General features: G+C 54.2%; 2 protein-coding genes across 2 annotated transcripts; both read right to left on the minus strand.

The window, feature by feature from the left end:
• Positions 1-2,903: 2,903 nt before the first annotated feature.
• Positions 2,904-5,342, minus strand: LOC126913380 (steroidogenic acute regulatory protein, mitochondrial-like). Its single transcript, XM_050711976.1, has 7 exons — positions 5,279-5,342; positions 4,299-4,421; positions 3,768-3,913; positions 3,520-3,678; positions 3,265-3,440; positions 3,083-3,176; positions 2,904-3,005 (listed from the first exon to the last, which is right to left on the minus strand). Exons 1-7 carry the CDS (start codon positions 5,340-5,342, stop codon positions 2,904-2,906), a joined length of 864 nt encoding a protein of 287 aa, XP_050567933.1.
• A 4,680-nt stretch (positions 5,343-10,022) lies between these two features.
• On the minus strand, positions 10,023-23,570 carry LOC118246816 (microsomal triglyceride transfer protein-like). The gene is given in 26 exon segments (XM_035544259.2): positions 10,023-10,200; positions 11,094-11,264; positions 11,532-11,575; positions 11,577-11,657; positions 11,861-12,007; positions 12,009-12,089; positions 12,329-12,450; positions 13,147-13,244; positions 13,702-13,916; positions 14,004-14,018; positions 14,020-14,058; positions 14,060-14,218; positions 14,338-14,415; positions 14,418-14,447; positions 14,888-15,053; positions 15,515-15,672; positions 16,151-16,301; positions 16,390-16,529; positions 17,208-17,324; positions 17,460-17,567; positions 17,989-18,132; positions 18,247-18,428; positions 19,750-19,831; positions 21,070-21,156; positions 22,737-22,753; positions 23,549-23,570. Coding segments are annotated over 26 exon segments (2,832 nt in total).
• Positions 23,571-24,051: the final 481 nt, after the last annotated feature.

The raw sequence follows: 24,051 nt of genomic DNA on the forward strand, positions 1-24,051 counted from the left end.
TCTCCCCCTCTCTTTCCCCTCGCTTCCAGCAGTGGTTTTCACAGCTGCTGGGTTTGGAGACAACCCGGCTTGCCCCAGAATTCCCAGGAAAACCGCTGTTTTCTTGTGATTTTTATTCCCCCCCCTCCCCTGCTGTGGCACTTTTTTGGCAGTGCCGCAGGGATAAAAAAGAAAAAGGTCAAAAGGAGTAAAAAGCAGCTTGGCTGCAGGACAGGCCTCTTACCTCTGCGGGTGGCTGGGAGCCACCAGCCACTGCCTTTCAAGGTGCTAAATGGGGGGGCTTTAATGTTGCCTTTTCCTCTCCCCACAAGCAGTAGCACAAAATAGGATGGGGAGGAGGACCCTGGCTCCCTGGCCAGCCCCTGCCTCCTTCAGGAACTGCCTCGCGTTGCCGGAGCGCTTGGCACGGTGCTTGTGGTGCCCCAGCTTTGGGGTAGGAGCTGGGGTCTCCCTCAAAAACCTCTTTTCCGAGACCTCTGCTACGAGGACCAACCGTAGCACAAGCAATAAGGACAAGGCCAAAGACCAGAAACAGGGTTTACAAAATGCCTGTCACCTGGCGGTGACTTTCTTAGCCAATACTGCCCTTGGCCAGCTTTGTGCTAACACCAACTTCCAGCGTCCCCCTGACCACGACCCCAATCTCTTCTCCCTTGTATCCAGTGTCTGTAGGGCACCAAGACGTTATGGGTTCCCGTGGGGAAAGCTAGGAAGCCCCGATGCCAGGAGGAACACTGCTGCGCCCATGGCATCACACTGGGCTCAGCTCTAAGGGGTTAGGGTTCCTCTGTGGGTGGGAGCTGCCCTCTTGCCCCCCCCACCTTTTGTCTTACGGTGGGAGAAGGGGGGTGAGTAATGCCATTAAAATATTGTGCCAAGTACTAAATATATGCACAGCACTTTAGAAGCACAGGGCCCCATGCAGCTGGCAGGGGAGCTGGACCCCCAAGGGCCCTGGAGGCAGGAGGAAGGTGGGTGCCTGTGGGGGATGAGTGCTGGTAGGGAGGAGGCTCTGGGTGCTGAGGTGGGGACTGAGGGAGGCTCTGAAGGAGGGAGGCAGGGCGGGAGGAGAGGCCAGGCTGGCAGTGCAAGGTGTGTGTGGCTCAGCTGCATCTGCTGGTGCTGGCGGTGTCGCCTTCCTGCCTGTACGAGAGGAAAGTCTCTAGAGCAGTAAGCTTGTCCTTCCGTTTTGGGGATGCCCCAAATCCACCTTTTCCTTGCCGTGAAGGGCTGGGAGCACAGGAGGTGTTGAGCATCTTCCATCTTGTGGCTGGAGGAGAGGTGGCAGACAGGGTTTTATTTCGGTGCTCGGTTTCCAAGAAGGAAACCCATCAAGTGCGTACGTGGGGGGGCACGGAGAGCTGCAGAAGGCCGCCAGCTCTTCTGTGCTCTTCCTTTCCCGCCCCCCTCCGGTTCACTTTCCAAAACGGGCTATAATCCAGCACGGTTGTGGTGCCCACACCTGGTCTCCAGGGCTTGTTGGCGAGGTGGCCAGGGGTGCTAGGAGCCCAGTGGCTTTAGGATGCGCTGCTTTTGGGACTGCTGCTCTGCGGTGCCATTGATGCATAGGCAGGGTGCTGCGTCCACAACAGTTGCGTGGTCAGAAGATATTTGAGGTCAGGGCATCTCAGAGGAACTCAAATGATCCCAAAAGGGCCGAAGAGATGTGAAGAGGCTCCTCCTGCCCCCCATCGCCTCCGAGTCGAGGCTGGACGAGCATTGCTCTGAACAGCACCTGGATGTGCACTGCCTCCCCAAACCGCTGCACGTAGGCATGAATTGGGCATGGCATGGAGCCACACGTCGAGCCAAGCACCCAGCACACCTCACCGTGGGACGCGGACAGAGCGGGGTGCATCCCACCCTGCCCCTTTTGCAGCTCCCTCCGCCGGGAGGGACAGCATTTATTTATTGTGCCAAAGATAACGCTTCGCTTCGGGCGCCGTTTGCGCTCCCAGGAGCATCCCCACCCCGTGCAGAGCCTGGCGGGAGGCTGCACAGACCTCTCCCGCTGCTCCTGCAGATGTCTGGGTGCCCTGAAAAAAATTACCAGCTGCGCTCCCCTGGTCGGTGCTGTCCTGGGCATTATGGCTTTCTTGCAGTAGTTTTTGCAGTGGTTCATTGCTGTAGGGCAGAGGGGGTCGGTGCCTTGGTGTCGAGGCGGTTGGAGCCTCGGTGCCGCAGAGGGGACAAGGTTTTGGCACAGGGGTGCTGCCCCCACACCCCTCGTACCCCACCAGCTCCTGCTCCCTCCTGCGCTGCCACCAGCAACGCGATGTGTAAAGTTTTGTACATACCAGATTCAGAGCTTTTTAACTTTTAATATTTATTAATTTCATTGGGTTCGCCTCTTTTTTTTTTTTTTTTTGGAACTCTAACATAATGTTAAAAAAAACAAAAAAGAAAAGAAAAATGCACACCACTATCTGTTTCTGTTGATTTACTTGGGGTGTAGGTGGGGGAATAATTTATGAGCGTGTGACCTGCATGTGGTTGAAATGAGTCTCACGGGGTCAGAAACTACCTCTTTGTTTTATTTAACTCCTATTTATCAGCCAGAGTTTCACCTAGCTGTTTCAACAGCGTTTTTTTCCCCAATAAATAAGACAGAAAACCAGCTGGACGTATAAATTACAAGCACCCTGAAAGGTTCTGGGGATGCTTTCATGACCCCCCCGAAGAGGCTGCGCAGCTTTGCTCCTCCACGCCTTGTTTTTGTTGCGGCTTTGGTGGTCCCTGCTCCGGCTGTGCGTGCTCCGGGTGGCACAGGAAGGAAAAATCCTGTCCCTATGTACATATATACACATGTATAAATACAAAGCGTGGCTGTTCCGAATAAATAAAGATGGGGTACTGGAATGGGTGTGGAGGAGCCCCAGGGTGATGTGGGGGTCCTGGGGGGCTCACGGCCGCACGGTGGCCGAGAGGTGCCGGCGGAGGTGCCCGATGAAGTCCGCTTGGCACTGCGGCAGGACGCGGTTGGTGACAGCGGCGGGGATCCAGCCCTGTGGGAGGGAAAGCACCCAAAGGGTCAGGACGGAGCTGGGGTGCTGGGTTGGGGGCTGTTTTGGGTGTCACTCACCTTGAGGTCTACGCTGAGCAGCCAGGTGACGCGGGTGCAGCCGGGGTCCCCCGCCAGCGGTTGCAGCGCGATGCAGCTCAGCCGTGTCTCAGCCCTGTGGTGGGCAAAGAAGGGGAATTTCAGGAGGCGAGGGTCCCTCTGGGGGGGTGCTGCGGGGTCTCCTTCCAGCCCCGGTGCTTTACCTGACGCAGCCCTCCTGCGCCGGCAGCCACTCGAGGCGCGCGGCGGTGCCCACCAGGTAGACAGCCGCCTGTGTCCGCCGGCGGTGCCGCACGCTCACAAAGTCCCTGCGGCCCACGGGGCTGGTGGCGGTCACCTCGTGCGTCACCAGCGTGTCCTCGCCCAGGCGCTGCAGCACCTGTGGGCCCGGAGAGCTCGGTCTGCGGCCAGTTCCCACTCCGATGGGATGTTAACCAAGGCCAAACGTGCCTGCCTACCTCCACACGGCTGAGGCTGGGGTTCCAGCGGGGCATCTGCTCCAGCTCCTCGAACAGCTCGTGGTGCAGCCACCCCACCGGTGCGGCCAGGACTGCCTCCACCCGAAACACCCTGCCCAGCCCTGGCAGCACGGCGCTGGACACGGTGGCCCCGGCATCCTGCGGAGCACAGCACCACGTCAAACCTTCTCCCCCAAATGCCCCAGAGCTTTTGTGGCATGTAAAGGGGATGGGGTTGGGGGCTTTACCAGCATGGCCTCTGCCTGCCAGCTTGGGGGGTGCTGCAGGATGCTCAGTGCTCGCTGCAGGGCTCTTTCTCCTTGGTGGATGTAGGAGAGATCTGTGCTGGAGAACCGGTGGGTGCTGATGTCTCCTCCGGGCTCTGTGCACCTGGCTTTAGGAGCAAGTGTAAATACAGAAAAATATGAAAAATTCTGCTCCCCCCCTCCCCAGCTTTGCTTGGGGGTGCACATGTCCAGGACAGGGGGTCGGGCACAGGGAGAAGTGCAAGCCCAATGAATTTGCCATGTTTCAGGACTTTAGGTAAGCAGGTGGAACTGCAGACACAAACCAAGCCCTGGCCTTTCCAAAACCTCAGCATCTGCCCCAACTTGCCACCAGTTTTAAGCTACTGGAGACCAGTGCAGAGGTGAGAAGCCAATTACCTCCGTCCCACCAAATAATAACGGGGCAAATCAGGGAATTTTACTGCCCATCCCTCAATGAAAGGGGGCTGAAAAACATGGTGTGCAGGTGCCTGGGCTGAGCAGGCTGCTTACCAGCATCCTTCCCCATGAGCCTCTGGATATAACAAGGGATTTCGGAGGGCAGGTGATGGGAGCCTCTCAGCACCAGCCCTCTCACGTCCTTCTGTATCGCTGCCACGGCTGTTAGCTTCAGGCCTGGGGGAGAGATGCGTGCTGGTCACCACTGAGCATGTGAGAAAGATGCAAACCATTAAAAAAAGTGCATTTTTGGGGGCTGTAAAGGAAAGGAGGCTCCTGTCTCTCCTGCCTCTGCCACAAATAATGGAAAGCCGTGGTGTGGTTGCTGAGCATGGCCAATGCCTCCCGAGGTCACCACTGGCCGTGCCCAGATCTGGGAGGCTGCGGGAGGATCACGCTTGTCCTGCACAGCTCCAAACCAAGCAGATTCCTTAATATCAGGATACTTCAGTATTATTAATTAGATACTGGTCTGATAAGCAAAAAAGACCCACGCCGTTCCCTTCCGTAACTTGTCCTGTCGCTGATGGTGGAAGCAAACTGCATTAATGAGCTGAACCAAGCTGCTCCGAGACAGGAACTTCATCTCGGGCTTTAACTTTCCCTCCCCGTACTTCTCACAAGAGATTTTCCCCACAGGTATTTGCAGAGCAAGCGATTACACCCATTTGCAGCACACGACCGAGCCCACCCTACGCATGGCACGATGCAGGAGGAGAACACAGAGCACATGTACGTGACATGTCCAGGGGAGAAGCATGGGCACACATGTGTCCATGCACATGTATGTGCAGACTTACCGCCTCCTTTAGGGCCTTTTAATCATCTCTTAGCATCTCATTTTGGACCCCCTGAGCATCTCCTTTTGGACCCTCCCAGCATTGTCTTTTGGACGTCCTGAGCATCATCTCCTTTTGGATCTGCTGAGCATCTCCTTTTAGGACCCCCGGAGCATCTCCTCTCAGGTTCTCCTTTTGAACCCTCTCAGCACCTCCTTTCAGCCCCTCATTTCTGTGTTTTCCCCAGGTGCTTACCGGGCAGCCTGCGGAGGTGGTCGTGGGCGATGCCGCAGCACAGCTTGACGGTGGCCTGCAGCATGGCTCGGGGACAGGCGCCCCGTGGCGTCCCCTCGTGCCTTTATGGGCGGCTTGAAGGACGGCACCTGGTGATAGGAGTGCTGCCAGAGAGCAGCTGGGAAGAAGGAGTGCTCAAGGACATGACGAGCAAAAGGAGGGGCTGGAGGGAGAGGGCGTGCATCCTGCTGAGCCAGCACTTGCTGTGCTCTGCGCTTATTGCAGCTGGGACGTGGCTGAGATGTGACATTTGTGGTCCCCAGCACTGGATGGTTCGTTGAGGATGGTGGTTGCACACAGCCAGGCTGGTAAAGGCAGCCGGTGGCATCTACACAGCAGGCAGGAGAGCAAGCAAAGGGTCAGGTGGGGGATGGCAGCAACGTGGCTTTGCTCTTGGGGAGCCCAGGGCCATGGAAGCCACTGCTGCTGAAATCATGCTCGTGGAAAATCTTGTTTCTCCCTATGGGAACTTCTTAGGAGTTGTGATTGCTGCTATCCTACCTCCTCAAATCACTCCTCATTTTCTTCTGGCTCTCGGCAATGCCTGCTTTTCCAAGCACTTTGAGAACCCTGCGTGATATTTGCCATGGAGGGGCTCCTCCAGCCATGGTACCTAAGGGGCAGATGTTTCTGTTTCTCTCAGCATCACTGTGGCTCTCTTAGTTGAGCCTCAGAGGCTCGACTCCAGCCTCCGAGGCTGTGACTGCCAAAGTATTTGGGCAAGGTGTCCAGGAGGGCTTTCTGGCACATCTCCATGTTATCCAAATTCACAGAATCACGGAACAGATGAGGCTGGAAGGGACCTCTGGAGGTCACCTGGTCCAACCGCTGCTCTTGCAGGGCCACCTGGAGCTTCCCTGCAGGGATAACCCCATGCCACAGCCACTGGGGTTGCACAGCTGTGCCTACTTGCAGCCCCTCAGCCTTCTTCCTTGCTTCCTGATTGCTGCAGTGGGTATATGAGCATTCCCCACTCACCATGGTGCTCCTCAGCTGCCTTCCTGTGTATTTACAAGGTACTTCAGGGTGGTTTCCTACACCATGACATGCTCCTGTGGGCTTGTGCTTGTGTTGTGTGCTTGCAGGAGAGCCTTGCAGCCATGCACTGGGTGATGTGCACGGCCCGAAGCGTTCCTGAGCTTTGCAGTCTGAGCTTGGGATGCCCACTGTAGCCTGATCCCAGCTGTATGGGAGACTTGGTGAGTTGCAAACTGTTTTTTTTCTGGATTTTTCCATGGAGTTTGTGCAGTTGCTGAGGCCTAGCAGCTTGGAAATATTGAATTTTTATTTTCTTTGCAAGGAGAGGAAGCACAGTGGGTGTTAAGAGACCTGCCCCAGTGCCTTAAATGTGCACCTTACGTCTCCTGGGGAGAGCCTGGCCCCAGGGGTGCTCTGTCCTCTCACACACATCCTCCTCACTTCTATGCATGCTTTTTTGGCTTAGTTTTGTCTGTAGAAAGCTGGAGTAGACAGGCAGATAGTGTTTTATCACCCCATTTGGTGGGCAGTGTCCCCAGGGGCTGTATGCCATGGGCTGCCTTAGAGGGAAGGAGCAGGGTGCTGGTGCTGTGCAAGCGGACCCTGTATGGCTACGGGGAGAGGTTTTTGGGGAGGACATCCCCATGGGGACCGGCTGCAGCCGCTGGAGGTCACTGCTGATCCACAGCTCTGCATGGAAGCTGGTGAAATTGCTCCAGGAGGTGTCCTACAAGCAGATAGTGCCACCGGCTGTGAAACGCCCAAATCCCGACCATGAGATGAGAAATGGGAAATTACGGGCTGCTCCCTGGGGAAAGGGTGAAGATGGGGAGCAAGTGGGACTCGGAGGAAGAGGGGGCTTGCTGCTGCTGCCTTCCTCACTCACCCACCGGCTATCAGCAAGCTGACAAGCACAACAAGAAGATAGGGGCTGCCTCCTCCCATGGTCACCCAGATCCTCCTGTTCAGACCCGAGGGCAAGTCCTGGGGTGGTTTCTCGCTGCATCCTTGAGGTTTGCTCTGTGCGAGATCGTCCCGTAACCAGCGGAGCCTTGATGCAGGGGAGGCCCAAATTTCAAGCTGTGTCTTGGATGGCCTCCAATACATTCCCAGGAACGGTAAGAAGAGGATAAGACAACCTTTCTTGCCCCGTGGAATACTTCTTGCAGGGCTGCTGTCATCCCTAAAGGTGCTCTGGGGGTTTTCAGTAGCAGAATTGGCCCTCATGTCTCCATCCTGCAGCACTGTTGGGGGCATTTGGGTACACATCTCTAGGGCACTCTAAATATGGACCCAGACAGCAGGTCCCTGGGGAGCATGAATTTGGAGTGGCTTTGGCCATGTTGTTCTGGCTGGGAACATCTATGGGATCACCTCTCTGCCTCTATGTCCAGAGAAGTCAAGAGTCAAAGAGAAAATACAAAAAATACACTGCATTTATTTCTGTACATAACGAAAGCACTGGTAATTAGTGCCATCCAGAAGAAGCAGACAAGTTTCCTTCCCCAAAAAGCAGGAGACTGCTACATTAACATCAGGTTCTCAATTTTAACAGTCCCAATTTCCCTATTATTCCCAAAAAAGCAAGTTTTCTAATACAGAAAAGGGCTAAAAATATTTCAAAGGCACCTCCTTATCAGGAAGGAACAAAGAAGTACTGCTGCTCCTTGCGAGCTTCCCTCTCGTGCTGGAGAGGTGTTCAGCATCCGTGCCCAATAACAATCCAACTTGGGAGGAGAATGCAAAACAGAAGAACAATATTTACTCAAAGCTAATTGTGATTTTCATAAATTGTCACCGAAAGAGCCCAAATATCAGCAGAAAAGGGAAGTTGCCGTATCTCTGTTGCTGGAACGCTGCCTTCTGCACATGGGGCTGGGGCGATCGTATCTCCATCTGCTGCCTTGGGTAGCAGGGAAGGGGAACTGCTGTTCGGGTGATAAGAGGGGCCAAAGGCTTCCCCATTAATATGTAAACTTTGGATCAAAAAGCAGATGAGAGGCCCTAGGCAGGAGCCACCTCTCTCTCAATAGATGGGTTTGGACTCCATGTGTGCAAGCAGAATGCCCGCCTAGTGGTGTTGGCTGGCTTCCATAAGGAGGAGGAAGGGGATGGGGTGGAGGTGTGGCCCCAGTGCTTAGCTTCACCAATTTTGGCTGAATATGACCACCCTGAGGGATGATTACCTGAAGCAGCAGTTTTGTAGTACTTGGCCAAGCTTTCTGTGATAGACCCTCAAATCCGGAAAGGACAACCTCAGTTTTGCCCTCTTGATCTCTTTTCACCTGCATTTGTCCCGTGAGATGGACTGAACCAGTGAAAATTAATAAATACCCACAGGATGGAGAATTATCCAAACACCTTGACAGCCTGCACCCATGGCTTTGAAACCATCTGGTTCTCCAGCTGAGCATTGCTGACTGCAGATCCAGCTCTGTATTGCACCCCTGTCGGAGTAACAATTTGTTTGCTTCTGGTGTCTTTGCCCCATGCTGGGAGTCCTCAGTAATCTCAAACCACCTTTCAAGTTCTTTTCTGTATTAAAATCTCATGCAAGAGTAAAAAGGTCGATGAGGGATCAGCACCACAAGGGTGATATGCAGAGCTGTGATGATGGTTTAATACCTTGGCATGCCCTTGTTCTTCCCCTTTCCTGCAGCCATTCCAGGCTCCACAGTCCCCCATCTCCTCCTGACCTCCCCCAGCAGCTGGTGGCTCTCCACCACTTGTTCCATGTTTTTCATCTCGATCTTCAATATGATTCTCCCTGATTTGAGGTGAGGGCTGAGACTGCAGGTCCGTGCTTTTATGGAGGGTCTCTTGCTGTTGGGTACACTCCCTTAACTTTGCTTTGGTTTCCCAAAGGTCTGTGGGTCACCTTCCTCTGCCTTGCTCCTTTTTTTCTTGTTGCCCCAAGCAGGAATCTGACCCCAGTGAAATCCAAGCTATTCCCCTGCTGGCCTCACCCTTGCTGCCTGCTGTGGCACTGACCATATCCCTGGCAACAGAGAGCACATTCCCTGTGGGAACAACAGGATGGCACAGAGCTGGGCTGCCTTCATATGCAAATAAATGCAAACACAGCTGATTACGCTAGAAAGAACATACAATAAGTGGCAACAGGTTATACAGCATTTTGTTTTTCTGTGCTGTTTCTCCCTGAGGATTATTCTGGGGTGAATGTCTATGTGGCTGCATTAATACATATACATATATAAAAGAAACCCCATGCCTCCTCCAGAAATAAAATTTTCCATGTTCCTGGACTCCTCAGCATCACAAAACTGTGATGTTAAGGGGGTGTGTGCCATTCACTCCCTCTGTGGGCAATCTGCTGCTGGCCAGCTGTAGATGTGTTCCCTTCTGACTGCCTAATAAATGGGGTGGGGGAAACATGGCATTTTTGGGTATCAGCTTGCAGAACGCTTTCTTAGGCTATCAGAAACTTATTTGCAGCAGAAGACAGAATTTTACAAGGCTTGTTATTTGGACCACTCTGGCTTCAAGCAAGCCATGAAGGAGAAGAGCTCAGGATAAGGAAAGTCCAGGGTGGGAAGGTCAGACCTGGCCCCAAACCAGAGATACCTCTTGATGACCTGCAGCAGTTCCTCTCGGTCTCTTCTGAAGCCTCCATTTCATCATTTCCCATCATGGCTGTGGTGGAATCAGGCAGGGCACGTTGGGCTCATGGAGAACTGGGGCACGTGGCAGGAGAGGATGCAGTAATCTAGTCCCAAAGTGCTCTGGTTCTCCTACGCTTCCTTCTCTGCCTGCTAGCAGGAGGCTGCACGCCCTGGAGTTGTCCCAGGTGCAAGGCCAGCTCCCGGCTGGGCACAGCGCCCTGCCTGCCCTTTCGAGCAGTGCTGCTCTGGTTCCCAGCAGATCTGGAGACTGTGAAGATCTCTCTGTTGGAACAAGGGGACAGCAGGAGGTCAGGAGGCCGTGGTGGTGGACCTCATCCTTCCAGAGCACCATGTTTATCTGCAGGGCTCCATGCCTCCTGATGGAACATCCACTCAATTCACCATCATCTTGTAACATCTTTTCCCTCTCCCTGCCAGTCCTGACCCACCGTGCTCAAAAAATGTACGCCCATTAATTCCCTCTTCTCCGCAGGAAGTCCTCCTCTTTATCAAGCCTGTAATGATGTTTGTAAAGTAAGCCCGTGACTGATGGGACCTTCCCTTGCTGCTCATGGTGTGATTCCTTCTTGCTGGATTGCTCCAACCCAGCCCTGTGCTCAGGGTGTGGAGAACATGGGCAGAAGGTTTGCATGGGGCTCTGTGAGACACAGCTCTTGGAAAGGGCCTGGTTCGGGGCTCAGGGAGGAGAAGCAACTGATTAATCCTCTCACCAAACCATTAAAATTTTCTGGTCAATCTTTTCTTGAATGTGGTGGCGAAAATGCTCCTTAAAACATTTTCTTTATGCATATCAGCATTAATGCATATAATGATTGGGACTGTTGTGTTACACAATCTTTTCTGTCCTCCCAGCCTTTGGCATCTGCTTTGCTAGTGGAATTCCTTCCTTCACCCTCCCCTGACTGTTGGGTACAGTCACTGTTCCTCGCACTTTGGGCACCTCCAGCAAGGGCTGTCTGAGCCTGGTGTGCTGTAGAGGCACCCGTGAGAAAGAAGCGTTGCAACATCTGGGTTCAGGGGGTTATCATTAGCAGCAGTGGGCTACGAGTTCTTGCATAAAGCAGATTTATCACCTCCTGTGCTGGGTGTTGAGGATAGGGACGGCTTGTCCTTGGTGAGGAGCTCTGCCAGTGTTGCTGCTCCATGGAGCTTACCTGTATGGGACCTGCTCCTCTCTCAGCTGCAGGCACATGAGCACTGGGCTGCTGGAAAACCTCAGGAAGGTGTCGAAGTGGATGGAGGACTCCGCCTCTGTCTGGCTTCTCACGGTGGTTTGGAGGAAAGGGGCATCTAGTTCTGCCTGGAAATCGATGGCGAGGCTTCCCCTGCAGGAGCAGAGCACACAAGTCTGGTCACCAAGCAAAGGCCCTGGACACTGGACAGCTCCTCAAACACCTCCAGTTGTAAGTCCAGCCATGGAATTGAAGACCCTATGTGTCCACCACCCTCTGTCCGAGGCACGGCTGGACCCAGCAGGAGAAAGGTAGGGGGCTGTGGCAAGGCAGTCCGAGGTGGGGCAGCCCTTGTTTTGGGTGCTGAGCCCCCTGGGGATCCCGTATCCCCCCCAGCCAAGCAGCTCCCCACCCACTGACCTAGTGTTGATGCTGGTCCTCAGCTCCTGCTCCCAAATGTTCACAGTCCACGTTGGCCGAAATATCGAGCCCGAGCCCGCCCAGGGCTTTGACCACCACTTGGAGGCCGGACTGTAGGGGAATGACCTGGGGGAAGGAGAGGGAAGTGCTCGCTGTGCCCAGGCCCAGCTCCTGGCCCAAAGACCTGCCTCAGTGCCACCTCAACCCTGCGTGTGTATCCACAGTGAACGAGCATGACCTGGTGGATTTTAGGTGTGGGATTCACACGGTGCGTCATGGACCTGTCTGGTGGCCAACGGGGACCGAGGCGGGTCACCCCCATCCAGTACCTGGTGGTGGTCCATCAGCAGGAGGTTCCCTTTGACCACGCTTGTGGGCTCTCCGCTGCTTAGTAGAACCTTGGCCATTAAGTCTGCGTACCCCTGGAAGAAGACAATTGGCCGCAGCTGAACGTCAAAGAAGACAGCGGACATCCCAGGCCATGAGCTCTGTCTCCTCTTCCCCTTCCAGGACGCTCTCTCCCAGCATAGACTCCATCCCTTGGGCTTCGATAGTGACCTAAAACATAGAAATGGGGACACGTCAGGTGCACTGGAGCACAGCTGGAGACTCATTTCTGGGCACCATGATGCTATTTGTCCAACCCTTCTCCTTTGGGGTAGGCTCCCTTCTCCAAAGCAGGGCTTCCTTTCTTTTACAGCAAGGGGGTGAATTAACAAGCTGCACACCCTCTGGGATTTCTGGTACGGGGTGCTCTGGGTGGGGAGGAGAAGCCAAACCCCATTGCTGCCTCTCACCTGAGCTGCACGGAGCTGCCTGTCGTGGCTGAGCAGCGAGAAGTCAGAGACGCTTTTTCTCAGGAACCCGCCCTCCAAAAACAGCAGATCCAGCCCAAAAGTCGAGAGCAGGTTCTCGGTGGCTGAAAGACAGAGCTGCCCATGAATGCCTGGTGAAGCTAAATTATTCAGAGGGGGATAGTTTCTCTGTGCCTTCTCCTTCCATTCTTGAAATAGCAGGGCAGTGGTTTTCTTGCAGGTGTCGGCTATTTTGCCCCCGTGCATCCCCTACAAGGCTAGGCTGAGATAACTCGAAGGGGGACAGAAATAAGGGCCGAGGGGAGAAGATGTAAGCAGATATTTAGCAAGCACTGATTGCTGTAGCTTCTTTGAAGTTTGGTGATTTTTGTCTTCGGTACAAGGATTCTCCTCTTTGAAGACATTATTAAAAATACCAAAAGAACTGAGGAATGGGGCTAAGTATCTTGACTTATCAGGAAGAACACAAACTCCCACCTACAGCCTACTCTTAGCTTTGTCTCCAGCTGAAGTTCCTCTGTCAAATGAGCAGGATTTGGGAAAAATGTGTGATGGGGCCCAGCCCACCTGCTGTGGAAAGGAGGGTGGTCACAGGGACCTCAGAGGAGGGCAAACACATCTCTGGTGGTGGCAAGCAGCCAGCATCAGATGGCGCTGGGAGATGTGCTCAGAAGCCCTAGCCTGAGATTTTGGGGGCATTTCCATAAAGCTGAGGCCTCTGCTGCAACCTGCCTTTCCCCACCAGCCCCTCTGTCAGCCTTTTGAGGGGAGCAAGGGACCGGTGTTCTCCGTGGTGTCACCTGTCAGAGGTCCCAAGAAAGAGGAGGAGATGCCGGCTTTCGAGAAGTGGTGGTAGTTGTTTATCTGTGAGTCTCCCATGATGTCCTTCATTATCTTCCTGGAAGCAAGAGGGAAACCATGTGTAAGGACCGGGAAGGAAGGAAAATGAGAGAGGGCTGTGCAAAGAAAAGGAAATATGAATTTCAGGGCTATTTCAGTTGCTGATGAGTGTGAGCAAAGAGGGAAATGGGCAGACTGGGGCTGCCCTGGAATTTGCCTCTCCTCTGGTTTATTAGGGTAAACCATCCGAATATTTTTGTGCAGCTTCTGCTTAGCTCTGGAAACTGTTAGTTCTTGGCTTGTTCTGTGCCGATAGGGAGATTAACGCGGTTACAAAGCGTGCGCTGCCCTGTGAGCTGGAGCTCTGCCCTCCAAGGACTCTGCTGCAGCCACGAGCCTGGGTCTTGTGGCTGCTTTGGGAATCCAGCTTTAAGGTCTCAAAAGCTGGAGCAATGAGGAGGAAAAAAAGCAGTGTAAACCTAGGGGAAAAAGGCAGCCTCCTGCTCCAAACCCACCTTGCTGGGTGGTGGTCAGCACGCAGGCTGCTCTGGACCTTGTGCAGCAGGAATGTCGCCGTTTCTGTTTCCATCTCCCCCGTGGCCAGCAGGATGTTGATGACATCCATGGGCAAGGGCTGGCTGTCCAGGAGGATTTCTGCAGCGGCCAGGCGGCATGTTTTCTCATAGCTCTTCCTCTTCTCATGGAAAATCCTCCTCATCGCCCTCTTCACCTGGGAGAAGGCAGTTTGAGAGATGCCAAGGGTGGTGGGGACCCCCATGGGAAAGAAGCACAGAGCTTGGGTGGCTTCATGTCATACCTCACTGGAGATGTGCCTGAGCAGGGAATCTCCGCAGGGCAGAGATGGCCGCGGCCTGAGATGGCAGTGGGACCTTCCTCTGCGTGCTCCAGGAGGATGGGGATGGTCTCGGGCAGCACCGCGTTCCCCAGGGCCAGCAGGTGGATCACCACCTCGGGCTCCTCCTTGGCACCCCTCAGCCCTGCGAGGATGGCTTCAACGCCACGCTCCACCTCCTGGTCAGGTTTGGCAGGGGAGCAGAAGCGAAGGAGGATGAGGAGAAGGCCGGGAGGTGTTTTGGGAAGCCCTGGGGGGTTTTGAGGTCTGGGGAAGATGAGGTGTTGCAGGGACCCACCTGCAGCCTGCACAGCCGCTGCCGGCACAGCTTGCCCACCAGGGAGCCCAGGGCAACCACCCCCTGTCTCCCGCACCTCAGGGGGCCAGCTGCTTCCCATCCAGCTTGTCCTGGGTGTTAGGAAACGTGAGAAAAAAGGGAAAAAGAGAAAGGAGGAGTGTGTTTTAGCTGTTATCTCAGAGCATTTATCCAAACAGTAAGGAGAAGCTGCCTGCTTTTGAGGAGGCGATGCGTGGTTTAGTTGGGTAGAATGCTGATTTTTCACAGTGGCTTTTAGTTCAGCTTTTATTATTGGTCATGCAGCATTGGTAAAGCACCTTCTGCTGGATACTTCTCCCTGAGGAACATCTACTCCTATCGCCAGTGTCCCATTAAAAGCACATAAAATAATCACACAGGTAGGAAGTTCTGTTTCTACAGACTTTTATGTCTATAGAATATATCTGCATCTACAGATAAATATTTTTTGCCATTCCCTCCTGGCTGAAAACAGGTGAGGACCCACCCTGGACACGGGCCCCTCTGGAAGGAGAGGAATGTCCCCACTCACCAGCACCAAGCGGAGGAGCTCTTTTGAAGGCCGGGGGGAGAAAGCTGCTGCATAGAGAAATGTCTCCAGCAGGGACTTGGGCTCCTTGCTGAAGTCAAGGAAATCCGAGAGAGCCGCCAAGGATGCCACTGACTGTGCGGCCACCGCTGCCTCCACGACGAAGGGGCTGGAGGGAGAGGAGGGAGGTCATCACTGGTGGTGCTGGAGAAGACACTCAACCCCCTCTCTGTGCTTTACTGACTCATTGGAGCTTCAGTTCTTGGGTGAAAAGACCCAAAATGTTGGCTCTTGCTCTGAACCTCCCCATTTCTAGGGCTCACACTGACCAGGATGGATGCTATGGCCACGGGTGGATGTTATATTAACGGAGCGTTTGCTCTGCTCCAATGCCAGTTTAGTCAAAAAAAAAAAAAAAAAAAGGCCATGTGGTGGTGGTACTGTGTGGGAATTCAGGAAAACCAGAGCAATTTTGGACTTCTTAGGTCATGGTGGGAAAGCTACTGTGCTGCTGCCTGGACTGGGTATGGTTACAGAGCAGCATAGAAGTGTCCCTGTGTCCCACGGTCCTATATGCCATTTATCGGCATGGAAAGCCCCTTTTGGTGAGATAGCGACCCGGAGCCTCACAGCATCTCCTCGGGTGCCCTGTTCAGCAGCTGCAGCACATCTCTCCTCTTGGCGCCGCGCAGCATCTGGATGAACCTCTGGAACCGCCATGCGGCCGCCGCCTGCGAGACGTCCCTCTTGGCTCTCTGGCTGTCAAAGGTCTTCAGGTAGGCTACCAGCTGTAAGGACAGTTGGGGGGAGTTTCGCCTCTTTCTCTCGGATACTGAGTCAAGGGATAATATTTAAACTCGGGTAATGTTTAGGAGTGGAAGTGGCCCATCGGGATGCTGAATTTAGGTCATGCAGCCAGAGGGATGAGCAGATGATCTACTGCATGGTCCCACCTGCACTGATGAGGGCTTGTGCTGAAGCCCCAAATCCTCAATTTGAGAGACTGAGGGTATCACCAGTGCCTGTGAGTCATTGTGGCTCCAGAATTACCAAGTGAAATGCATGGGGGAATTGAGGAGGCAGAAATTTGTCCTTGCCAGCCCGACCAGTGGTGGAACCACGTTCTGACCTCAGCCCTGGGATGCGTTTAGCCTGGCTGGATGTGCCAGTCGTGCACCCTCACAGCGGTTTAACCCCAAATCCTTCCACCTCCTCCCATCCACCCCAGGCACGTGGAGATTTTTGGGGCCGTACGGTGTCACTGACCGAGGGGCAGTGGGTGCAGCCCCTCCTGAAGGGCAGGTTGGCCATGCCCAGGGGCTGGTGCTGGCCATCCGTGCCAGCCAGCGCGTCCTCGAGGCTCCTTCTGGCCTCTTCTTCTGGGGCAGGAGATGAGGACACCAGCTCGAGCTGCTGCCTGTTAGGGGAGAAGCAGCCACTGGTGGGTTTGTTGGTCCCACGCCGAGCCACCCTGTCCTGGCAGGGGTACTGGGGACGTTGCTCACCTCGAGCTGATTTTGACACCGGTGGTGGACCTCAGGGCTAGAGCCACCATGTGGCTTTCCTCTGCCAGCACTGACTGGAGCATGCCATCTTTCACCACGTACTGGCTTCTGCTGGTGGGCTGCCACTGGACTCCAAAAATCTAGAAAAAAGGAAAACCCAGAAGGTCCCAATCTCTTCCCAGGGGTGGGAAAAGGCAGTCCCTGGTGAGGACCGTGGCCTGTGGAGGACTGGTGACACCGTGTGGGCTTTCCCTTTTATTACAGGGTGGTGTCACCGTGCCTTGGCTGCCGAGGAGGATGAAGGCAGCGGAGGGAGGAGGGATGCTCCTGTCTGGTGTGGGAGATGCCTGGGGATGGCAAATTGGAAGCCTACCCACTCCTGGTTTCTCCTCACACACATCACCTCCTGCTCTGGATAAAACCCCGTTTCCTAAAATTGTGCAGGGCAGAACTTATTTTCTGGGGTGAGTTTGCCATAACTCATAGCCAGAAAGCTTGTTTTATATGAATGCTCGGCATTTGGCTGCCAGGTGTCAAGACTCCTGCGAAGCCCATTGGGAATCTTTGTGGCGATGTTCATTTCTACATTGAATTTAATACAATATATACATATAATGATTTTAATTGGGGCAGAAATAACTGCATTAAGGCCCACAGAGTTTCATCTTTTTATGCCAGGGGCTAAAAGCTCACCCTAGGCTGGCACAGAAGGCTGCCTGCTGGACTCAAAGCCCACCTGCAGGAGGATTTGGTGGGACACTTGACCTATGCTTGACCTAAGCTGAGCTCTACCACCACCACGAGAGCCATGGACTTGCTTTGTTCACGGAGGTGAATCCCAATTTTGGCTTTGTGCAGCTGAGGAGATCTTTTGTCTTTGTGATGGAGTGGTTGGACACGGCGTACGTGACCTGGCAGCTTCCGGAGGCATCCTCCTGAAACACAGATGAAACCCTTGTGGATGTTTTTCCCTTCATCCAAGGGAAGATGACAATTTTGTAAATGTGCCTGGTCCCGAAAACCACCTGCAGCTGATTTACGTTTCTCAGTTGCTGTTCATAGCTCCCTACCTCGACAGTGGTGCCGGCGTGGGGCTGCAGCTGGAGCAGACTGACGATGCCTCGCTTCAGGTTGGAGATCAGGGTGCCTTCTGCTTCGTCCCCATAGAGGGCTTTGACCTGGAGGGGTAAGATGAGGCGTCAGGCTGTGGGGGTGGCTTTTGGGGCCCCCAGGGAAAGGCATCTCCCCTGCAACCTAAGCAATGCCCTGAAGGTTTCACTATCGCATCCCTCAGCTGGCTTTTTGGAGGTGTGTGTTTTCTCATATTTTTCTTTTTTTAAAAAATAATAATTCTCCTCCTTAGAGGAGAAGGCCAGAAAGGAGCTCACATCCCACCTTTGGGACCAAAGCCCAGATAAAACCCTTCTGGAGGACAGGGATAAACCCAGGGTGATGCTGCACCGCAGCAGACCATGTGCTCCTGTACATGCCACCACTCTCCTCCTCATGCTCCAATGTGAAAGCAGAGCCAGGGCAGGTGCTCATATGAGCTTCATAGCCAGGAAAGCTTTGGATCCCTGCAGGAGGCTTCCAGCTGACCTTGCCACTGCTCCAGGATATGAAAATTGGCTGCTGGAGCTCTGCCTGTGCCTCCGGGCTCAGCGCGATCTCCGCAGGGGGACCTCCAGCACCATCCTGCCCCTTCGCCTCTTCTGGCTGCTGTCGGGCTTTCAGGTCCTGGATCTATGATAGCAGAAAGCAACGGTGTCTGCTGGAAAGCTGTCATGCATCTCGTGGGGATGCTGGCAAGGGAAAGGGATGAAGGAAACGCAGCATCACCCCTTGCAGGAGACGTACCTGCACCCGGAGCAGCTCCTCCCTGCCTGGGTCCCTCCAGAGCCGGTGCACCCCGAGCAGTGCCTCTGCCTGCAGCCAGCCTCCCCTGGGGGACGGCTCAGCCACGGGGTCCAGCCGCATGGACAGGGTGTAGCGGTACTGGTACTGCCTGCCGGGTGGGAAGGAGAGCACCTGCGGGTCCCCTGAGGACAGGCACAAACGTTGAGGGGTTGTGGTCATCACTCCCTCCGCTCTCCGCATGCCAGAGGACCAGGGATGCTTGTGAACTGCACTGGGTGCTCTTTGAAGCTTGTGTCCCGTAGCCCAAATCCCAAATTTCCTCTGTCTACACAGACAGAGGAGACAGAGACAGTTCGTGGCACACCCCACTACACCTGCTCTCCCCATTCCTACTTCTCCCATTTCTATAACATTTGTGGGTTAAGGGAAGTTTGGATATTTCAGGAATATCCAAATATCCAATATGGATATATCCAATATTTGGATATTCCAAATATCCAGTATGTGGATATTCCTGGTTGCATTTCCCCTCTTGCCTTGGAAATTATGGCCAGAGCAGGGGCCCTGCTTGGGGATTTCAGCACTTTTGGAAAATCCCATGCAAACTCTTTAATCCCGAAGCAAATTTTTCTGAGTGTGCCCACGGATAGGCGAGATGTTTTGAAGGTCTTTTCAGCTCTGTGCATTAATTAATGCAAAGTCAGTTAACTTGGGGACAACACTGGTAATTTTTTTTGCTAGGAGAGAAGAGAGACTGTAATCTCCTATCTCCTACATTTTCCCTTTTTCCCCTCCTGAGTAGATAAGTAGCTGTGTCAGAATCTCCAACTCTTAATTAAATCACTGACCTTGCAATAGGGCAAAATGAAGCTGCTGGGGGCAGCTTTGGATCCAAACTCCCCTTTGCTTTAATCTGACTTGTTCAGAATTAGCTGGAGTTGCTTCTCTTGTTCCTGTGCACATACGATTTGGGGCAGGGGTCCCTTTGCCGCGACAGACATTCAGTCTAATCTCTTTTTCTAAAGCTACTTAAAATTCTCCTGCAAATCTGATGTGCTTGCTGAGCGCCTGAGATGTTTGATGGTTTTGCTACTTTTGTTATAATGACAAACTGGGTTTTAAAATCCCTCTGAAAAATAAGCACAGTCTCAGGGGAGGGAAAAATCCCCAATTTGAGCAGTAATCACTGGAAATCCAGCTAACTTCCCAGGCCTGCCCTCCACTAGCCAGCCCAAAGAGTTTCTGTATTTGCGTGCTGTGCGCAGTTGGAAAAGCCGCAGCTCTCGGCTGTTCCTCGCCCCCCAGGAAGACTTCCCTGGTCCCCCAAATTCCCCAAAGCCATGAGATGCTTGGTGGCAGCTGCCATGGCAGTACCGCTTCCCTCCCCATTTAGGGGCTTTCGCAGGGCTCCATGCAGAGCAGCGAGCCCTGGGATGCTCTTTGTGCGCCACGGCGAGCATCCGTCCCACTTCCCAGGGCAGCCTCAGCCCCAAAGCCTCTTACCTTTTGCCGTGCTCAGGAAGGAGCAGCAAAGCAGGGAGACGGAGCACCAAAATGCCTGTGGAGCCATGGTGGGCTCTGGGAGCTGGGGAAGGAAGGGCTGGGAGAGTGGCCGCACGCACCAGTGGCCGCGCTTTGCAGCCGCCGATGGCAGGACCTGACCTTCTCCCCGTCCCGGCGCTCCACTCCCGAGGAAAAGCAAATAATTAAACCTTTGCACCAACCCCCAGCAGCCACGGAGGGTTTGGAAATCAGCTGGGCTTTGCCAAAGGGCGGCGGCAGTGGGGGGAAAGCTGCAGGAAGCGTTTTGGGGTGGAGGGAAGGCAGCGGCGTGGCGAATTCGCCCCGGTGTGGGAGGCGGATGCTCGCTGCCTCATCCTCACCAAACCTTCCCTACAAACCTTCCCTACCCTCCTCCAGAAGGGTTGCTTTTAAAAAGAAAGACCCAGGGGTTTAGGGAGGGAAAGCAGCATTTTCCCTCTCCATTGAAGTTAGGGACTGGGGTTTGCAGGCTCAAGTTACTTAAAGGGCCAGGCTGGAGGGGCCAGGACAAAAACCAGCACGGGAAGGGTTTGGGAAGCCGATGCTTTGCTGGCTGTGCCCCTCCATCTGTGCGTATTTCTGCGTGTGTGAGCTTTTGGGTAGCTGCATTTAAGTGGCTCCTAAAGCCTGTGGTTGCAAAGGGCCAAAGATGGGTTTGTCGGGATGCAGAGTGAATGGGCAGCTTGCTTCCCACACAATTCAGAATCAGCCAACTTTTGTACAGCCCCCAAATTGCTGAACTTTCACCCCAGACCCATGTGGGGACATCATGCTCTTGGAAAGATGCCTTAGGAAACTTTGCAAATCTATGGACCTAAACCCAGTGCTGCTGAAACGTTGGGTGCTCCTCCAGCCCCTCACGTACCCCCCAGGAGAAACATAACCTCCCATTTCTGTCTGGGTACAACCTCCCAGTGCAAATCCTCTCTTAAGGAGTTAAATCAGTGTGCTCATGGATACCTGCCTGCTTGCCACAGCAGCTGGAGGTCTGCTTGAAACTTAGAGCCGAGAGGGCTGTGCCAAATGTTGGGCCAAAATAAGTAGGAAAACAGTCAACTCATGAAGCACTGAGCATTTATGGTCTCCTTGAAGTGAGTGATTGCTTTACACCAGGTGAAATTCAACACCCAAAAATATTGACTGGTGTATTTTAAATGAAATGTTGTTTTGCTCTCACTCCGAGTTCCCTTGGAAATTATCTGCTGGCAGTGTTATGGACAGAAATAGGACACCAAGCCCCTTGCCCCAGTCTCCAGCACTCATGCTCCAGGTCGTCCTCACCCCTCTGGCCAGCCACGGGGGGCTCGCCACTGGGGAGCCTGCCTGCAGGTCCCAGTGCTGCAGGTCCTGGCGCAGCAGCTCCACGACCTGTTGGCAGCAGAAGGGGGCACAGGCGGTCAGGATAACCGGGTCATCGTGCCCCGGGCTGCACAGGGGACAAGTGGCAGGGCAGAGGGGCACGCAGGCACCTCGCCTGCCAAGGTGTGACATCGGGGTGGACTTTGGCAAGGGTGGGCATCATGCCCGGAGGTAGGATGAAACCAGGTGATGGATATGGCAGCATCAAAGCCCATTTGTTGCAAGCCTCATCCCACCCAGGGTGCTGGCACGGCTCTGGACATACCAGGCTCTCCAGGAGCACCTCCCCAAGAAGCGGGAGATTTTTTCTGGTGCAGATTTTCACCAGAAATGCGTAAGGGAAGTAGTGAGACCCAAACTCTCCTAACCTGAGGACTCAGAGGAGAGCCAGAGTGCTGCTGGAGAAGTTCTGCTGTGCCTCAGGGGTTTGCCAGGACAGATCCTGGCTAGCTGGGGAATTTCCAGCTCTGCTTCCAGTATCCCATCACCCAGGGGCAGAAGGGAGGGTGAAGGAAAACTCCCCAGGTAGTGGCCCGCAGTGGCTTTGAATCCCATTCCAGGGACACTCATCCTTTCTGCCAGGGACCAGAGGTTTGTGAGAGCAGGTCTGGCTGCAGGTCGAGGAGTGGGAGGTGGCTGTGTCAAACCAGTTCCTGGTTTGGCTCAGGTCCCTGCATTTTCCTTGCTGGGAGCCAGAGACGGCGAGTTTGTGCAGGATGAGGGGATGTGTGGGCAGGTTTGGGGTGGGGAAGCTGGAAGCATAGGAGCAGGATCGTTCCTGTTGCACCTTTCACCCCGAGCGATGCGCTCTTATAAGCTTCCCTTTTCCCCCATGGGAGTCCCAACCACCCCAAAGCCCAGGACTTGTAAAAGTGATGGAGCAGCCTCAGACCGAATGCGTTCATCTGCAAAAATGGAAAAACTGAGGATGCGTGAGGAGTTCCCAGGTAACCGGTGGCACTGAAAAATCCCCCAAAGCCCCAAGCAGAGACGTTTCTTACCACCCACCTTTGCATGCTGTCCCATGGGAGCACACCAACATGCAGCCAGCCAGGGGATCGCCTTGTTGGGGGGGTCCCCGATGGGTGTCCACTGTCCTGCCCCCCCCAGGGTGGTGGTTAGGAGGTGGACCTCCATCCAGGAATGGGACGAGAGAGGGCTCGGTGCTGAGCCTGCAGGGAGAGGGGAAAAGCCATCAGGAGAAGGGGTTGGCATCAATACCAGTGCTTTCCCTTATTCCTGGAACATCTCTGCTTCTGCATCTCCATCCAGCTTGGACAAAGTGCGATCTGGAGTAGTTAAGCTGCCATCTCTGTATTTTTTTATTTTATTTTTTTTAATGAGAAGTGAGATAAAGGATGTCTTTCACCAGGAGAGGTGTTCAGCTGGGAACATTGCAACGCATCGGGTGGGATCTGGGAGGGAAACAGAGGAATAGGATGGACATGCGATTATCACCCTTGATGCACTGAGGATTCGCTGTGCCAAACCTCCTTCTAGAAAAATCCATGCAGATGCCATTCCCTTCCCATATCACACCCTCACCGCCCCAGCAAAGCTCCCCACTCCTCTGTCCTGTGCACCCCTACCTTGGACGTGGATTTTCCTGGTAAAGGTGGAAAGGAAAAGGAGCGGTGACTGAGCCCACCAGGGTGACAGCTTCTCCTCCAGGGGGTCTGGTGGCCGCGTGGTGCACCACCGAGCTCACATGGTGATGCCTGCTGCCTCCTCTTTATGGGCTGTGGCGGCATCACCGCGGGAGCAAGCGGCGACTGATGCGGGACAGATGCCAAGAGGCAAGTCACCGCTGAGCCCGGAGGAGGTGCTGAGGGGCAGAAAATGGAAATGCAGGGGAAAACCCTGGGAAACAAGACTCGTGCTTGCAGGTTTCCATGCGGCTGGCCGTGGCCAAACATGTCCCCTCAGTATCTGCTGTCACTTGAGTGGGTCTCTGGAAAACGGGGACCCCGGTGGTTATTGCAGCGCTTAGCCTTGCTGCCTGTGGGGCAGATGCTGCCCGTAGCTCCCCCATCCCCTCCTAGACTCCTGCAGAGCAGCACCAGGAGTGAAAATAGGGATGGTGCTGCAGCTCCACCTGGTCAGGATGTCCTGGAGAATGGGGCCACCGCTAGCTCTCACCATGGTGCTGACAAAACCCAGGGGGTACCACTCTTTGGTGCTCGTGTTTATGGATTTCAAGGTTGGGGGAAATGTCTGTTTGTTTGATTTGATTGGGTACTTCCCAAGCACTTTTCCAGTTCTTGTAAACGCAGGCAGACTCTTGTCCTGCTAAAAGACGATTTACCACAAAGGGGGGCCTTTCCAATAACTCCTGGGGCCAGGTGTCCCTGGGGTAAAGCTGAGGGCACTACTGGGCCTTAACAGCCCCAAGCAACCTCACCTGGGGCCTCCACCACCCCCATGGCCCCTGGAGAATATTTAAGTCCAGTCTCCAGCTGGGCTGGGTTTTTCAGTCTATGAAGTAGCTTTGTCTGTGTCCCTTTCTGCCCCATCTCTGCTGCTCCTGGATGGGAACAGACTTGGTTTGTGACCTTTGGGGCGGTGGATCCCTCAAGAAGCTGTGGTTGTTCCCAAAGCATCCATCTTCTCCTTGCTGCGGGTCTCTGAGGTAGGTGGGACGTACCCTGGGGCTTTCTGTGGGAGATGGCTTTGTGCTGGGCAGCCTGGGGTTTGTCCCTGCCCCTGGGGTTCCCCATACAAATGCAATCAGCTCCAAGGAGCAGAACTCTGCAGGTCTGGTATTTCTGTAGGACAAATGGCTTGGGAGAAGCTGCAATTCCTGCAAATGCAGCTTGTTCTGCGAGCAAGTCTCTGAGTGGTGCCAGTGTTGCCTGTTTAAAAAGCAAACAATAATCAGACAGGTGAAAATACTTGGGCAGCAAC

The sequence above is a fragment of the Cygnus atratus genome, chromosome 7 (assembly GCF_013377495.2).
Source record: "Cygnus atratus isolate AKBS03 ecotype Queensland, Australia chromosome 7, CAtr_DNAZoo_HiC_assembly, whole genome shotgun sequence".
Lineage (NCBI taxonomy): Eukaryota > Metazoa > Chordata > Aves > Anseriformes > Anatidae > Cygnus > Cygnus atratus.